The 19,021-nt window shown below is 40.5% G+C and overlaps 1 protein-coding gene across 5 annotated transcripts in view; it reads right to left on the reverse strand.

Moving 5' to 3' along the window:
• The window catches only part of DSCAM (DS cell adhesion molecule), a 463,977-nt gene that overhangs the window by 63,153 nt on the left and 381,803 nt on the right, over nt 1-19,021 (reverse strand). For all 5 annotated transcript variants that reach the window (XM_021405879.1, XM_021405906.1, XM_021405915.1 and 2 more), the window contains one exon: nt 11,088-11,221. In XM_021405879.1, the coding sequence (XP_021261554.1) occupies nt 11,088-11,221 (134 nt within the window). The remainder of the gene's footprint in view (nt 1-11,087; nt 11,222-19,021) is intronic.

Below are 19,021 nucleotides of genomic sequence, written 5' to 3' on the forward strand. Positions count from 1 at the left end.
TCTGGCTTATTTGGGACACATACATTGCAGTGGGATGAATCATGACCTAGACACACTTTTTGTCCCCCATCAACTCTAGAAGTGTAAACATAACTAGCTTGGGGACAGTTGTCTGTGTTGAATACAGCCAACATAAGATGAAAAACACTCCATAGAGATAATGTGTTTATTAGAATACTTAAAATCCTGGCTTTTACACAAATGTGTGCCTCTATTTATTTCTGCAAGAACACAACCTGTTTCTTCCATAGAGACTAACTTTTCTGGGGAAATTGGTTTGCTCCAACTCTCAGTTACCTATGCCCAACAGAAGTCCAAACAAGGACCTCACCATACTTTCTAGCCAATCTCATTTCTCCTGTCAAAATGCCAAGTCAGTTTGTCCCATTTAGTAAGCATTTGCCTGGGTTTCCACTTCTGATATGAAGAGGTCAGTGCAGGCAGACACTTCTATTATTATGTGAAATAGTACAGCAGGTTTTGAAAATCATCTGGCTTGACATTTACATGAGAATATTGGACAAATGCCCGTGGCTTGACTGGTTGGATCTTTGTGAGGTCATACATAAAAATTAATGTATTGATCTTGGCAGAGGAAGCTGAGTTTTAATATTCATGAGGCAGCATTTCCTAGGATTAATTTGAAAGTCAAACAGGCTAGGCTAAGTCTGGTACTCAGACTCCACTCATTAACGCAGACATCTAGCAGAAGCTATTTCTAAAATACTTAGTAAGATGGAACATGAATACAGCATTTAGGAACAGTAAACCATTAAAGACCTCCTTATTGCTAAAATTTCATTCCAGTGAGCATCAGTTCAGTTACATTTACATTGTCTTTTCCTTGATGCCCATGATTTATGAAAGGGGCATATGGCTGACTTAGCAAGCCAGTCCTAATACTGCAGATTTCCTGCTTGAACTGCCTCGCTGTCAAGCTTCTCTCTGTCCTGTCATGGTAGAAGCTAGGACAGACAGACATGTACCCTGTATACAGTTTCTAAACACAGCTCGGAGCAGACTGGTTTGACATTTTAGGTGTAGGATAACGAGAGATGCTAAGTGGAAAAGGAAAACCTTGAAACTACAGCACTGTGACTAAGCTCTCCTGCTCTGAGGCCTGAAGTAACAGTGAAAACCGAAAAAAAACAACAAAATTTCTCTGGTTATAATATGGCCAGCTAGAAGAGAAGGTAGAATTGTCTCAAAGCAGAGGAGTTCACTTTCCCTGGAGCTGCAAAAGCAGAAGAATCATAGAATTAGCTTCTCTATTGCATTTTTAAATGCCTTGTCTTTATTTCCTTTCTTTCTCCTCCACAGAATCAGCATCATTCATACATTTGCAACTGCAGCTCTTTCAAATATAAATTCAATTATTCATGGAACTAATTTATTAATTGAATTTAGAAAATAAATCTTCACTAAATAAGTAATTCTTATTTTCTTAAAACAAACTGCTAATGCAAAAGATCTTGGTTTCTAACTGATTAACATACACCTTCTGTTTCCTCAGCTAACATTCCCTGTTAAATACTTGGAGATGCTCCAGTGACAAAAAATCAATTTTACTTTTAACTTTTCCCTGTCATTTCAATTAGATTAGCATGCCAGAGACTTTCATTACACGAGAAAAAAAAAAATAGAGCTTTGTCAGCAAAGAGAAGATTAAACAATTGAAGTACGAAATTTTTTAAAGGAATGTCACCTTGTCACATATTGGCCTTTGTATGTACCAGTGTCTAACATTTACTGCTGTGTTATCCCAAAAGCAATAACATGCTTGCTCAAGGGATTTTTTTTAGCTGCTTTTTTAAAATTTAGCTTGTAGATTATGGGTTAATTTTTCTTTTCCTATGGCTTCAGTTCAATGTCTAAGAAGCACAGTCAGGGCCCAAAATCTAAAAGTCCAGCAAAGGCTGTGCAGAATAAAATGAAATCAAAGTCCTTTATCAGAGTGCAGTAAATCTATATCTCAGACCAGGAAACAGCAAGAGATCCTGAGGAACAGACAGTGCAGGTAGCGTGGTTTCATTCTGATGTAATTTCACTTGTTCTGCTGTTCATTGCTTTGTATGCTTTGAAACAGTATGCCACCTCCTGGCACTTCTTACTCCTTTAGAAAACAAATAAATAGGCAATGTGCATAAAAGCGGACTGTTTGTTGTTTGTTTTTTTTTTTAACCAAGGCTGGAAAATCTTCAAAACAGTGTATTAGAAAAGTACGTTTTGTAACAGTTTTCAAGAAAACAGGGAGTTTCCTTTGCCAACTTTTATGCCATGGAGCAGAACTCAAGAAAGCCATGAAGGAATAAAGGTAATAGGCAGAATTTACTGTGAACTGGAAGATTTTTGAGGCAAACAAAGGCTGTATCTTGTCTACAACCATGCCAATGCAATTTCTGAAGTAAGACAGGTGCACTGAATATCTCTGTTCTTTGCAAGTTGTGAGGAAATGAGGAAGTGATCTGTGAAAGCCATGTGGAGACTTAACGGACAAGAGTGAAAAGTAAGAAAAGCAGATTTGCAGTGTGATTTGTGAAGCAAGAGAGCACATAAGTTGCCTTACCATGAAAATTACAAATACATATTTCTACTACCTAGAATGGCCTGTGTGCTTTCTCTATGAATTTGAGCATAAAATATGAATATAGAATCATATCTGGAAGGAACTTCAGACTTCACCCAAGTCTATCCTCCCTCTCTAAGCCAAATTTTACCACAGTTGCACAATTTCAGACAAGAGTTTGTCCAACCTGATTATGGACGAGAAGCTGGACATGAGCCAGCAGTGTGCGCTGGCGGCCCGCAGGGCCAACTATGTTCAGGGCTGCATTAAAAGAGGAGTGGCCAGCAGGGAGAGGGAGGTGGTGGTCCCCCTCTACTCGGCTCTTGTGAGGCCCCATCTGGAGTAGTGCGTCCAGGCCTGGGGCCCCCAGCACAAGAAGGACGTGGAGCTCTTGGAAAGAGTTCAGAGGAGGGCAGCCAAGATGATCAGAGGGCTGGAGCACCTCTCCTGTGAGGAAAGGTTGAGGGAACTGGGTTGTTTAGTTTGGAGAAGAGAAGGCTCCGGGGAGACCTCACTGTGGCCTTCCAATACTTGAAGGGAGCGTAGAAACAGGAGGGGGATCGATTGCTTGTGAGGGTAGATAGCGCTAGGACAAGGGGGAATGGTTTTAAGCTGAGACAGGGGAGATTTAGGTTAGATATTAGAAGGAAGTTTTTCACACAGAGGGTGGTGACGCGCTGGAACAGGTTGCCCAGGGAGGTTGTGGATGCCCCGTCCCTGGAGGCATTCTAGGCCAGACTGGACGTGGCTCTGGGCAGCCTGGTCTAGTGGCTGGCGACCCTGCACTTAGCGGGGGGGTTGAGACTCGATGATCCTTGAGGTCCTTTTCAACCCAGGCCATTCTATGATTCTATGATTATGAATATCTACAACTCCCTAAACTGCATGAGCTATCCCAGTGCTTAACTTATTAGAAAGTTTTCTTATAATCTAGCTTGAGTTTTCTGCTGCAGTTTAAGCCCCTATCTTCTTTTCCAGTCTATTAGGAACACAGAGAATAGTTTATAACCTTCACCTTTCCACCAGTCTTTAATCTGTGCAAGATTTATCACTCCTTTCCTCACCAGAACACTTATATTTTTACGGCTTAATAACGCCAATGCTTTCAACATTTCCAAGAAATCAAATTTTTTCTAATAACATGTCATTATAATTTGTACTGTCTACCATTGGTCCACAGCCTTCTCCAATACAGTTTCTAAATCTGTACTCAACAATGTGTGGCATTTGGCTTTTCACAACACGACTATAACAGTAGCTAAAGTTCATCTTCTGATACAAAATGACCTCAAAATCCTCTTGTGAAGAATCTAACCAATTGCTTTCTGCCCACTACCGTTTTATTCATAGGACCCACTTATTTGCACTACTACCTATGCTATATTTTATCTATTTTTTCCCCAGACCAATTTCCTCATTTATCAAGATTATTTTGAATTTTACTTCTGTCTCTTGTGTACTTGCAATCCCTCCCAGTCTTGTAAGTCCTGCAAATTTTATAGGAACACGCAGTATTTCATTATCTGGATTATTAACAAAATCACTGAACAAAAATGGACTTCAGAGATACCTACACTGCTCTCTCCTATCCTCAGTATGGAACAACTGGTTTCATCACCTCCCATACAGCAGTGATCATTCTTATTTATGTCTTTAGCTGTCCCTGAAACTGTTTGCCTGATCAGGTTTATTTCAAAAAACATGCTCCCCATGGACTTATCTTCATTTCCAAATGGGAGAGAGCCAGGAAGTGTGCTGAGCACCTCAACCCCAATGGTCCACACTGCTTTTCAATGTGACCTCTGGCAGCGAAATCACTGCTGTAATTAAAGTAAATTTTTAGTTCTACAAGGTCAAAACACAGAGACCTCTATCTTTTTGCACAACACCATCATGGAATTGTCTGCCCTGCTCTACCTCAGATGTTCATTGCTCCCGGAAACGATGTTTTCGAGTCTCTTTGATTGATAAGTTATCTAGTAAAGGGGGCAAAACCAAACAGTTTTTACACAGAAGTGAATTGGTTTAACATGAAATTCATACATTACTGTATATACAAAGATTCAGGTTCTATGTCTCTGAGCAAAGTAGACTTGTGAGTGTGCCCTTGGTGAACTCCCTAAAGATGTGAAACTCTGCACGTTGATTTTTTCTTGGTGCTATGACAACAAATCTGCTGACTTTTGCCTTGCATCCTTTCACAGATGGACGGATTGTCAGAGCTGCCAGCAACAGCCAGTCCACAATTTCAGTTAAACTGGACACCGCTTTGGCCATATAATGGTTTCTGCATGGTTCTTGCTATTTGGCTCAAGTTTTGAAACATGAAACGTGACATCTGTTTCTCACTCAGTGTTACTGAAGCTAACTGTTGTAAACAAAAGCTGTGTGCAAAACAGAATACAGCTTCTGTGTAATTTTTTTTTTCTTTTCTTAAATTCTGAACTGAAATGTTGGAAAATGCAGGACAGAGACTTTGGAAACAGCAGAGGAGCTAGGCCTGTAAGACAGCCCACTGCCCAGACCTTCATGTAGCTCATGTCAGGAATTAAATTGCTTGGGTACAATCACATGCTTGACCCTCTGCAGTAACCCACAGGAGCCAGTGAGTCCATGTGCCTCCCCCAGGTCATGATCAGGGAAGCAGGCTGTGGTGTTACAGGCAGGTGATCACAGTAAGGGCAGGATACTGACTGCTGGGCTGCCAGCAGTGTTACTGCCGCCTTTGGTGGCCTCAACAGGTCACCAAGTTTGTACAGAGCATTTCAGTCAAATCACCAATTGTGCTGTGCCTTCTGGTCCCAGGTTCTTTGTCCCCTGTACAATACAGAATAGCATAGGATGAATCCATACTTCCTGAAATAAGTTGCAACTGATGCCAAGGCTTTATTGTTAGACTATATTGATACATGTGTAGGTGAGCCTAGGTAGTGAGACCGAGCCAGAGTTTTATGAAAAAAAATCAATATCAAATTTGTTTTAGTAGGGCTTTGCAAGGAGACCTTTTAAAAATTGCATCAAGCAGCACAGCAGCAGAATTAATTTATACTCTGTCACGTCTCTCTTGAGTTCTGCTCTATGGCATAAAATGTAAAGTTGGCAAAGCAGTTAAAAGAATGAATGTGCTATATTTGGGAAGTGGTAACAAATCTGTGAAATAACTATGAAAAAGCTGCAAACAGTACATGTGGTATATTAAAAAGGACATATTTTAAATACTATTCCAAGTAAGTTTTTTAAAATAACTCCACAAAATATAGAATAGCTCTATGCTATATAAAGAACAAGAGTTAATAAGCATAAATATCTTCATGCTGTGAAAAGTACTGTACAGGCACAGTGATAAATACTGTTGGTAGAACATAAATCAATGAACATGCATTTTAAATTCAACCTCACAGACTCTGTTGACTCTAAATAAACTTCCATTCAAAATAACTTTATCTGCTTAGCCCTCTTCTGAGAGTTACCTTTCCCTCTCTTTTAGAGACTTCCAGCATACATTTAACTACCAAAGACTTTACGGGATAACAGATCACTTCCTGCTTATAATTATTTTTGCAATGCTTTACATGAGTTTTATTTGTATTTTTAAAAATGAAGAGAAACCGTTTCAACAGCTCTGCATCCTATTTGTGCTGGGGGCTCCAGACCTGGATGCAGTAGTCCAGATGAGGGCCTCATGAGGGCAGAGCAGAGGGGGACAATCACCTGCTGGATGGGCAACAAAATTAGAAGAAAGCAGGAGATTTCTGGGGAGTACTGAAAACCTTTTCTTTTGCAGATGATCTGCAAACTGACTCCGCAGAACTTGTTGCCCACAGATAAGGAAGAACTGACTGAAGATATGAAGGTCTACAACCACTTTGGCCGAGGCAACCAAGAGGCTAGATTTTAAGATTCTGAGAGGAATGATCCCATGAGACACTGCCCTGGAGAATAAAGGGTCTCAGGACATCTGGCTAATCTCCACGTACAACCTACTCCAAACACAAGAATGATCTTTTGCAATGTATGGAAAGTTGAGTACGATTGGCAGAACCAGACTGAACTCAAACACAAAAATGAACTATACAAGAAGGTGAATGCTGGGACAGGGTACTTGGGAAGAAGATGGACGCTATCTGTGTTTGTAGGGATAGGGTTAGAAAAGGAAAAGCTCTGCATAAAAGGTGGTCTGCTGTTAGCAACTCTGCACTTATAAGAGAATAGGTCAATTGATCCAGGTCAGTGATCCTTCCCCTCCACTCCACGCTTTACACTTTTGAGACCGCATTTAAGTACGGTGTCCTGTTTTGGGACTCCAGGAAAAAGAAGACATGAACAAAATGGAGCAAGTACAAGACAGGGTTGTCATGGAATGGTCAGGAGTCTCAAGCACAGGACAGAAATACAGTGACAAGCTGTGCCAGCTGGGTCTGTCAGCCTTAAGAAGAGAAGGACCAGGAAGGACTTTATTGCTGCCTACCTGTACTTGATTAGATGCTAGAGCCAAGCTATTCTTGAAGCTGCATGGTGGAAAAGAACTTCAGCATGGGAAATGCCCCTGAGCAATCTGATGTGATTAAACTTGCTTTCAGAAGAGTGCTGGACTAGGTGAACCTCAGTAGTATCTTCCAGTCAAAATTATTCTACTATTCTATGAAAGTTTAAAAATGGTAATCCAGTTCAATAGAAAAGACATATAACAAAACAACTGAAACCAAATTCTGACAGAGGCAATGTGCAGTTCTCAGAATAAGAAGTGCATTAAAATGTCACCAGGATGTTTTCTCAGACAGCAAAAAAGACTCCAATAATACTCCTATGGCATTTTAAGCCATTGGTAGAATTGTATGTCTTTCATATCTGAACACTTTCTATGCACAGTTGTCTAAACAAGCTCTGCTTTTAGCTTTGACCATCAGGAAATCAGAGAGCAATAGCAAGGATATCTTACTCCGTATCTTAATATGAGTGGAATGAAGACAGTACCCAGAAAAAGAAAATCACTGGGAAAGAGAACAGTCTCCATTTATTACTCTTTTGTAGTGCAGTTCTACTTACATGACTCCTTTCCATTAATCTCCAGGCGTCACACAGAGAAAGCAGAAGACTGATGCACAATTTAATGACCTGCTTCATCAGAAGCAGCATGGTAAGCACATCTACTGTGTTTGTTCCTATGTGTGAACAGCTGACCAATGGATCACTGCTTGTCTAATGCCTCCCCCTCAGCAAAACCCCAATAATGACAGCACTTTTCTAATCAAGGAAGAAAAAGAGATTTTAATATGCATTTCTGATTGAGTGATGCCATAGTGTTTGTTGGTACTCAAATTATAGAGTTGGTCTATATTTACTCAGGTCTTAACCTCTCGCTGCTTTCCCTATCAGTCATAATGCTTTCTCAGCCCTTCCAATAGCAGGCAACCACTGTTCTCCTACCTTCAGCACACACAATGTTTCTTTCTATGCTGCTTTTTAACTGACCTGAGATAGCAGTTTCCAGGCTGGCAAGCCATTGGATGCTTTGTGTCATAGCAATCTTCTCTAAACCTTTTCTGTCTTCTAAATTTTATTTAATCTAATCTCACTAATTTCTCCTTATATATAGTGTACTATATCAGGCCTGGAGAGAGTGATCATCGTGATACAGGTATGCTCAGGATAAGAACATCTGGATGGAATGTGGCCAACATGGTAGCATGAGAAGACAGCTCCTGAGAGGAGCTGAACATAGGCTTTGGAAGAAGTGAGTTAAAGGTACTGTAAGAAACTAGGCTAAGAGTTGACACAGACGATAACCATTTTAACCTAAATTCTGGTATGTTTTGTTGAATTTGAAGAATGAAAAACCTATTAAGTCACTCTATTCAGGCCAGGACTTGATAGAGAAATCTAATTCAACTAGCACTTAGGGCTAGCTGTCAGCTTGTAAATTAATGCATAAGTACTCATACATTTGTATTTTTCTATATTTCCAGAATAAAAAAGTTCTCCATGATAATGCCTATACAATAATATAGACAACATAATTAAACCATTGGATCCTCGTTTGCCCTTTATCTTGCCTACAGAATAGACTGCAGCAGAGAATTATTTCTAATTTTCACACATTAATCATATTTTCTGTTTGAATCATCCCAGGCAGATACTGTAATTGGGATTCAAAGTAATTAAACAGAAAATGCATCCTTCTGTACAGGGGCATCAGTTTTAGCAGCTTCTGCTCTTGCAAACCAAACTGAACTGCGCAAGAGTCTGCAAATCCTCATCTGAGAGTAATTCAGTGTCATATGAGAGTTGTGCTTTGTAGTAAAAATGTGCACAGTATGATCAACACAGTTAAATTTTGGTTAACTTTCCTTTCGGTGACTTAAATATCAAAGCAGCATTGTTATGTAAAGGAATTTCAACCATTCCGTTAGTCTAAAAACCTTGTCTGAAGTGTACTGTACTGAATTCTCAGTATCCACAAACTGTTCATAAAATGTACTCCATAATGAAGATAACTTCCTCATAAGTTTCCCTTTGCTGTTGACCTTTTCTCGTTCACTTCACTTATGCTTAAAAACTGAGTTTACCTTTCTCTTCAAATGGGAGATATTTAGCAAAGTTATTTTGCAACAAGGGTTTGGAGAAAGGTCTTGAAGGTTTGAAGGAAATAGTCTTTTAAGGAAATATAACCTCACACATCCACTGCAGCACTTACAGCTTATGGTGGCAGAAGAACTGATAAAGAAAGAGGTCTTCTATTTATTCCCCTCCACAACTTTATGTAAGAACATTTTCTCTGTCAACGACTTGTTTCTGTCAACAATGAATCATACACGAACTTCCTTGGCATGTACAGACCATACCTGCCAAGGAGTGCTAGCATTTAAACACCTCTGCAGCAGGCTTGTTCCACTGCAAAGCTAGCTCTAAATAAAATAACTTATTTTACAATCATTTATTAGGAGTAAGATAACAAAGCACTTTGTTAGAAATGAAGTTGTGGGGTCTTATATTAAATGTGTTCTGCAGTCTTGCACTTATATAGAGATGTCCAACCCAGCCTCTGGAAATAGACAACAGTTATGATCATTGCCTTGCTCAAAACACAGAACTGACACAGAAGATGAGCTCTGTAAGCCACCATTTATGCTGATCTGCAAAACAGTACTAAGAAGTGATACAGGGACTGTCCTCACAGATATATCTTTATATGCACACACACACATGCACACACAACCCTTTATGCACAGAGATAGTAATAGGATAACTATATATGTACCTATCAGTAATTAATAAACACCACCAATCACTTCTATTGTGGACTACAGTATACACTGATACCCTCATCATCCCATCATGAATATCACAAAAATAGCAGTAAAATTCAGTACAAGCTAAGACCGGGGAAAAAAATGGTAAGTATTCCTGTCATCATTCATCACATTATTTTGTTCTGAGCTACTCCAATATTACCCATAAAATAAGCAATCATGAAAAGGCAAGACAGAACAGCAAATTGGATAAAAAATGTGTAGCAGAGGATGTTTATTTTCCTGATGATATAAACATACAAAAAAATATTGCTAGCAAAGAAGCCTCGGGAAGAAACACTGCAGCATTTGAGTGTAGTAAGTGGCTAGCAAAGCCAGCAGCACCACCTGGTGTTCCTTCCAGCCCTTGATAAGCGCTTGCTCCCTGCTCTGATCAGACCCCAACATGATGGAAAAAATCCTGGTCAGTTTACACTTGAAGTGTATGGTCAAGAGATTTCTTTGCGTGGCTACAATTATTAAATTAATAGAGTTAGGAACCAGCAGTCCCGAAGCATAAATGAAGCACCAATCTCCAGCCCTTAGCTTCAGAAGTGACCATCAGTAAGACCTGCGTACAGCAGGATGTGAGTTCTACCTTAGCCATCAGTGGACACATAGTTTTGTCTCATCTCCCCTCAAATACTTGCAGAATTAGTTCACTTGCTAGGTAAAAGGTACAATTCTCCCTTTTACTTAAAGGTAGCTGGGTTCTTTTGTGAATCACAGAGAGAAAAAAATAATCAATTCGGTTTTTCTCATTGCATTCTCAGAAAGTAATAGCATGTAAACCCAGAATGAACAAATACTCCTGGCACAAATCAGCTTATTCACAAGCAAATATATTTGTTCATAAGTTGTTATGCTCTTTCACACAAGAATACTCAGGCCAAAAAGGGAAGCAAGATGAAAATACAACTCAGATTGGGCAATTAGGTGCATAAATACACATTTCCAGCTATGATAGGGCTCTACACGGCTTGCTGCTGATCTGGTTTTGGAACATTTTCTAAGTCACTGCTCTGCAATATATTTTGAGTACTGCAAAACGTAAATAGGTGTGAAAAAACAAAACCAGCCCTCAATCACTCCCTTAGCCCCAGAATCCCTCTTTAATCTTTGTTAAAGGAAACAAAACAAACAAACGAAGAGCAGCACTGAGCATCTGCCAACACACAGTTTTAGCTCTGCAGATCAGTGTGGCCCTTCTGCGGTTGTGCTGTGGGACTCACCGTGGGGTAGGGGTGCGAGCAGAACACGGTGTATTTCCGGATGATGCCGTTGAGCTTGAGGGGAGGGAGCCAGGACACGAAGACAGTGGAGGCTGAAGATGCAGCTGCTTTAACGCCAGCAGGAGGGCCTGGAACTGGAGAGAAAAGCTGCATTAAGGGCAGCCCTATGGAGCATGTCGCTTTGGTAACCATGACCCTGCAGATCAATGCAGACAGCCTGTATAATGGAGCAGCCTCCATGCTGGGGGAGAAAACTTGAAGGTGTGGTCACGTCTCTAGGGAGGGAAGCCTCAATAGGCTTCAAAAGGACCCAAAATAGCACTGTCACTGCTCGTTAAACTTCTGTGAAGCACCATTGCCACCCTGCATACATGAAACTTTGTGTGCTTACAGCCTGGAAGGCCAACAACAGTATCCTGCATCACAAGAGGGGTGGCCAGCAGGGAGAGGGAGGTGATTGTCCCACTCTGCTCTGCCCTCATGATGCCCCACCTGGAGTACTGCCTCCAAGCCTGGGGCCCCCAGCACAAGAAGGAGTATAGCTGTTGGAGTGGGTTCAGAGGAGCACACAAAAATGATCAGAGGGTTGGAGCACCTCTCCTATGAAGAAAGGCTGAGGGAGCTGGGGAGCTTATAAACAGGAGGGAGACCGATTTTTTACACAGGCAGATAGTGATAGGTACAGAGGAAATGGCTTTAAAAGGGGAAATGGCTTTAAACTAGAAGAGGAGAGATTTAGATTAGATGTCAGGGGGAAATTCTTTACCCTCTGGGTGGTGAGGCCCTGGCAGAGGCTGCCCAGAGAAGCCGTGGTGCCCCATCCCTGGAGGCGCTCAAGGCCAGGTTGGATGGGGCCCTTGGCAGCCTGAGCTGGTGGGGGGGGGGCAGCCCCGCCCATGGTAGGTATTGGGGCTGGGTGTATGATTCTATAATAACTATATGATTCTATAATAACTATAATAACTACCTTGGCTGCAGCCAGTGATAACTGCCAAACAACATATTACTGCAAATGTTAGCTCAGTTTTGAAGACATAACTCATGCCAAATGATTATTCACTGTATAAATAATATGTACTTGAAGAGTTTAATGGCTACACACAGTAGAGCTGTGAATTTAATGAAGTGGAGAGCAAATGAGCTCCAGCACTGCACAATTAGCGCTGCCTGACGAGACCCAGGCACACCTAGTCGTATGATGTGTCAGCAGCCTCCTACCGCTAGACTTGCCCTCAGCAGCTCTGACCTGTATCTGGCACTGCACTACATGCACACATGTATTTTTCTAATTAGCTATCTGTGTAAGCTATTGAAAACTGTTCAAGGTAAAAAAAAAAAGGAAAAAAATGCTTTTCTCAAAATGAATGCAAAACAGTCTGGGAAATGAAAAAATCTTGATACATAATCTTAACTCTCTGCATACTTGTACTTGGAGAAAGACTTCAAATTCACATGCATGTTATTTTTCAAGATCATATTACACTGCATAATATTCTCTAGCTTTGCAATTGCTCCTATACTAACGTGGAAAAAAAACTTCCTGTGTGCTAGAATATCTATAAAGTATCACATACATGTAATTTTGTTCTTAACCGAAGTAGCAAGGGTAGAATAAAGTTTCCTGGAAAAAAAAAGTTTGAACAGGAAAATATTTAAAAATAGCATTAAATCCATCAAAATAAATAATTTACAAGATATTTTTAATATTGCATGTATAGAATACTCATGTTAAATTATTAAAATCGGTATGTTATATTGGAAATAACTGCATGGGTTATTAAAGATGAAACAACACATTTTGATTGATTCTGTTTTCTGTGGAAATTTTGGATCGCGAGGTATTTCATATTTTTTGTCTAATTTCAAATAAAACCATCAATATACTAGAATTTACAGTAAAATAACAGTTCCAGAGCTTGATCAGTTTTCTTTACATTAACAGAAAACATTTGTTGTGTACTACAGATGGACAAAACCTTTCCCAGCAAGTAGATTTTCATAGATGGACCCTTAATCTTGGCTGTCCCACATTTAAATAAATACAAAAATTTGCTTATAAAGAGAAGTCAGACTGCCTGAAGCCTAAATTTGTTCAGCTTTTTAGATAACTACTTCAGATTTTTAAAAGCATATGAAGAAACCTTCAATTTTATGTCTATACTGGTACAAATGGAAGATGCAACAAAACTGATAGATAAGCACCACTCAGTACAAAATTTCTGAATATGCCCTTTCTATTTATAATTTATTGAGAAAGCCAATAAGGCATCAAGTGAGAATGTCACAATTATAACTGCATGCAAACCCAGCCATTTGCTGCAAAGGGGCTAATTCGGTTAGCAGTTCTATCCAAGACAGAGTAAATATTGATGCTTGACAGCATTCAACTTGTTATTTATACCCAGCTCATTAGAAATGCTATTTGCTCCTGCTGCTGAAGAGTGAAAGCTAGCTCTCCAGGGTAATTAATTAACCCACAGGGGGATTCCTTTACAGTTAGTAATGTTTTCTGGAAATCACTGCAAATAGATGTATGAGGTTAAAGTAATTTATTGTTAAATTAGGGTGTGATCTATAGGGACACATACAGATGGTAATTGGTCATAGCTGTCAACTGCTTGGAATTCATCTCACATTTTCTAGTCAATGGGCATATGTGGAAAACATGACTTGTCATTGGACAGTATTTCCGCTTGGTATGCAGACCAGTAGAATGGAAGGCTAAAAAGAACTCAAGAAGTCATACAGTCAAATTTCTGAATGTTTTCTAATCTAAGGGCCCTTCCACCTTCTTGGACCAGAGGCTGGAATCAGGTAACAGTTTTGGCAGCACTGCCAAAATTATTTCAAATGCTCAATTATTAATCCTCTTCTTTTTACAATGCTTTTCTTTGCCAGGTTGTGTGTGTGGAAATGACAGTGTGTGGGGTGGCACATACATTCCCTCAGCGAGAATCTTGCAGGATTTCATTTGATTCAGGTCCTTTCCCACCCAAGCCATTCTATGATACCTTAAAGACCACCACTGACCTCTGCCCAGAGGATAAAGTCATTGGTCATGCTCATTCACTAGACTAAACAAGATTATTATGAGTTAATGCAGTATTAGCTAAAACATTTGTTTCTAAACATGGGTTCCTTTCATATCTGAAGAAGTTGTGCAGGAGGAATGTGGTGTCTACTGCATCTTGGTAAGAAAAGATACATCCTGTTATGCTAACTTAAGGTATTTCTCTTGTTGCCATTGCATCCTATAGCTTTGCTACCTTCAGCCATGCTGAGATACCAGCACCAAGAGATGTCCATGGATCTTTATTTGGAACACTGATTCCCACAGATCCAGCAAAGACAAGCTAAATGTGTGCTATAACATAGACTTTTTCCTTTGGTAACCAGGTGTAAAACTGTGCTAAGCAGCTGAAGGAAAAACAAGGCAGAGCACAGAGAAGCAGAGAACTGCTTCCAGCTGACTCTGCCAGCTTCCAGGGAGTAGATGTGGCATTTGATTTAAAATCAAAGATAGCCTCATGCTCCAGCTAACAAGGCTTTTTGAGACACAGAAATAGCATGCAGCTTTCATGTAGATGAGAACAATTTGTATTCTTGACACTGCAAGTGAAATGCAAACACAGAGAAAGCAATTATCCTGACATGACTAGTCCGGGGAACTGCATTTAGATGTGCAGGATAATGGGGAGGAGCACCAGGAACTTTCTCATTCCCTTTTTCATAAGCAGTTAGATTATCACCATTTTTCTTCACAGTTCTGAATAGCAGGGAGGCAAGTGCTGTGCATTTAGCAGTAATATAGTCATTACATCAGAAAAATGAACCCGGCTCCCTAAGAGGTTTCTAATTCCACACCACACAAGACTGTCCTAAGAACTGTTACATTTATGAAAAACAAACCAAATAAAATCCTGACTACTTCCAGTAGTCTTCCATCTCAATTTACGGTAGCTGAAACACATTCACAGATGTTGTCCAAACCTCCTTCCCTCTGAACTGGCCTCTATTAATTAGATCATTCCCACCGAATTTGGACAGTTCCACAGGAGGAGCATTTAATATTCTCTACCTTCTTTTATTAGTCAAAAAGATAAAATCAGAGACCTCTGAAAATAACTAAATAAAATAAAATAAATACGGGTACATTATTGGCAAAGTTCCAACATGGTGCCCAGGCATAAGCCACATAAGCCTCATCAGGACAGAGGTGAAGTACACATCCACCCCTATCACCAGTGGGTAGAGACTATGCAGAGCTTAGCAATGAGCATGCTCTGGTTGGATTTCTGCTCATTCCATTAAGAAAAAATATGAAGCTTCATCAGATGATATCTGTACATCCACCCTTGTCACACCAATCACCAAGAATACAGCATTCAGAGAGAGAGAGGAGAGGGGGGAAATCTCGTTGGATTCAGGCAGAATTGAGCCGTGGTTACATAAAGGGATTTACTGTTACTCCTCCCCATGGAACAGGCTCCCCAGAGGAGCAGTGGGCATGGCCCCAAGCTGACAGAGTTCAAGAAGTATCCAGACAACACTCTCAGACATATGGTCTGATTTTTGGGTGGTCCTGTGTGGAGCTGAGTTGGATTTGATGATTCTTGTGGGTCCATTCCAATGCAGGAGATTCTATGATTCCTCTTTCCTCCTACATCACATAAACCCCAGAAGCAACCTCTGCTGGGCACCAAGTGACAAGCAGTCATTCTGGGCCTAATTGCCAACTGCAGGAACCTTTCCCTGGGAGGGCACCCTGGGAGCTGTGTCCTCTGCTTATCCCTTCCACCCAAGGTTGGAGGTGCTTCAGTCTGGTGAGGTGCTGGGTGGTGCATCCAGCTTATAAGGAGAGCAAACTCGTTTTCTTGAATATGGTTTTGTAATATCATATTTGCAACACAGCAACAGAGAGAAAATTCACTGTTCCCCATTGCTACTGAGTAGGGTAGCTTTTGAGGCCATGCTTTGAACAGTGTGAGGAAGATAACTGGAAGAAATACTGCAATTTAAAATGATGTAATAAAATAAGTCCTCAGGTGAAGAAGATAATCAGCTTGTAAAAAACTCTGTGCAAAGTAGAAAGGACAAGGGACAAAAACATAATCAATTCTTAAAAAATGGGCATTTCTGCTTCACTTCTATTTCTGCCAAGGGGAACTTCAAGAGAAAATGACACCACCACCACCACCAAAAATGAGACAAAAGCCAAAATATGATCACATTGAGAGGATAGCTCATTTCCTACTATTTGCTAGAACTATTCCCATTTCATAAGCTGATCAGCAGTGGTGTCTGACCCCTGGTGTCTGAAATAAGTATAAAATGTTACAAGAAATCGAAGCTTCAATTCATTTCATTCAGGCTGACTGCTTTACTTCCTGGGATACTCATATTTTGCCACATTGGAGATTTCAGACCTGCAAAAGAAATTTCGTCCAGATGTCTCTAAACCAAACAGCAACGGAGAAGTGACAGGAGGCCATGATCTGCCTTCAAAAGCAGCAAGGGATCATGCTGCACATTGATTTTACAAAGAAAATTTTCCTCTAATCCAAAAGAAATGAAAAAAAGGAAATGAAATCAATGGTGTGATAAGTTCTTGTAGTAATAATGATATGGAAGGCTTGACAGCCACTTAAAATGTCTCAGATTTACAGATTTTTATTAGAGGAGAGTGGAATATCTTGGGTCACAATTTTAACGAAAGAAGGTCTGGGAGTAGAAATATAAGATTTCTAGATCTAAGCTCTGTTAGGATTCTAATTATTTGTATTCCTCCTGCTGAGATAATGCTCAAAACTAACTTCAGAGTAGAATCTTTTGGATGCACGGAAATTAGCCCTACTGAATAATCCCCTACAGGAGTCTCTTTTCCTTAGAGTATTACAGATGAAATTACCGATCTTCCTGAGTACCAAGGCACTGGATACTTATAGATGGCCATATGAATGCTCTTTTCCATTTAACTTCCATAGCCTTAAGGATGTTTAGATGTGGGACACGGTTTCGGGCTTATTTTCAACAGCAGACCCTTGTGCATTCCACTTTAGACTTTTACTGCTCTTAATAGAAAATTGTGAAGCTGAAGCAAAACATGTAATCACTGCATTTTTTAGCAACACCTTTCAGTTTAGTTTTTCTGGACAAAAGATTTAATGAGTGGAATCACTGTGAGGCAGCACAAAACATCTGAAAAGTTTAGTCATACTGCCTCAGGGTGAATTACTGCTGAACAGCGCCTTGGCTTCATTGCCAGAGGGATTAATGATAAGAGATGAGCCATTGCACAGCAGCCAAACATAGGCAGATGATACGTACTTCCCAGATCTCAGGGCCTGTCTGATCTCAGAGAGAGCAAAAGAGGCACCAAGATTTAGGGAAAAGCAAACTAGGCAGAAGAGAAGTAAGAAAAGGAAAAAAGAAAAAGAAAAAAACAAAAAATTTGGATCTTCTATTATTTCAGGGCTGTTTTAAACTGGAAACAGATAAGAGAAGATGGAAAAGTTCAGGGAACAACAGGCACAGCAATCCTTCCAATAAGAAATACTTTTATAAAACAGCAAGTCATCCGTTAGTCTCCCAGGCCAGAAAGGCAGAGGGAAGTATTCAACATGTTTTTTAGCAATGGAGATTGTATTATCATAGAATCATAGAATAACCCAAGTTAGAAGGGACTCACAAGGATCACCAAGTCCAACACTGGGCTCTACACGGGACCACCCAAAATCAAACCCTATGTCTGAGAGCAGTGTCCAAATGCCCCTTAAACTCCAGCACTCAGCTGCTTCCACTGCCCTGGGCAGCCTGTTCCATGCCCACCGCCCTCTGGTGCAGAACCTTTCCCTAACCCCCAGCTGCCCCTCCCCTGGCACAGCTCCATGCCGCTCCCTCGGGCCCTGTTGCTGTGCAGTGTGAGGAGCTGTAGGCCACCATGAGGCCTCTCTTCAGCCTCCTCTGCTCTGGACTTCAGCCACTAGTCATACACCTTCCCCTCTAAAACCTTCACCATCTTTGTAGCCCTTCATTGGATGTTTCTTAATTGGTCCAGGATATTAAGGGAGACTACGGAGTCCCCATCACTGCAATTTTTTGAGAAAAGCTCAGTAAACATCAGTGATGGGTGCAGTGCTCTTTAGCACAGGGAGGTGGTCTTGGCCCAATGTCAGGAAACTTTCAGGAGCATTAAAACACTCTGTTGTTCCAGATGAGAGATAGAGATACCATAGGCACTAATTCTGTTATCTGTTCAATTCCAAATGCTGGAAGAAGTTCATACAGAGCTCAAATGTTATCCACATTCAAGCAAGTTTTAGTGGCTAATAGTTGCCTTTAATTTTTTAACTCAAAAGGAACCAATACAGGGGCTTCCCAAAAAGCCCTTATGACTTCCCTTGTATTTGTACCTTGAAATGCCAACCCAAGGGCCAGAGGTTATTTCTACTGTTGGGCTTTTTGAGGATTTCTAGAAATGTGTTATCTCAACATTGGTCTCTCTGGCCAATTTGAGATGTAAGGCAGCAGGATCAGCAGGCCAATTTAACACATAAAGCAACACGCTGCAATGCTGTTCAAAGGTGTAGGCCAGTAAGTACATGCTTGCTGTCTGCAGGGGGTCTCTATCATGAGTTATATCTTTGCAAGCTGCCCCTGAACTCCTGAAGCAGAGTAGGGCAACTCCCAAGACTGCCTATGGTTTAAGTCCCAATCTCAAGGCTCTGGAGCGAGAGCTTTTATTTTCAGAGAATATTCTGGGAAAAGTTGCTATGTTGGCATCTACTAAAAAAAAGTAATTTGAAAATGTAGCAGGTGATCTTGCAGTTGTCCATTATTTTCTAGATTTTTCTTCAAGATAAAACCATCTCTCTCCAAGCATTTTTGTTTCAAGAGCATCTGACACAAGATTCTGATGCTCCGAAGTAGTTAAC

The sequence above is a fragment of the Numida meleagris genome, chromosome 1 (genome assembly GCF_002078875.1).
Source record: "Numida meleagris isolate 19003 breed g44 Domestic line chromosome 1, NumMel1.0, whole genome shotgun sequence".
NCBI classification, from domain to species: Eukaryota; Metazoa; Chordata; class Aves; order Galliformes; family Numididae; genus Numida; species Numida meleagris.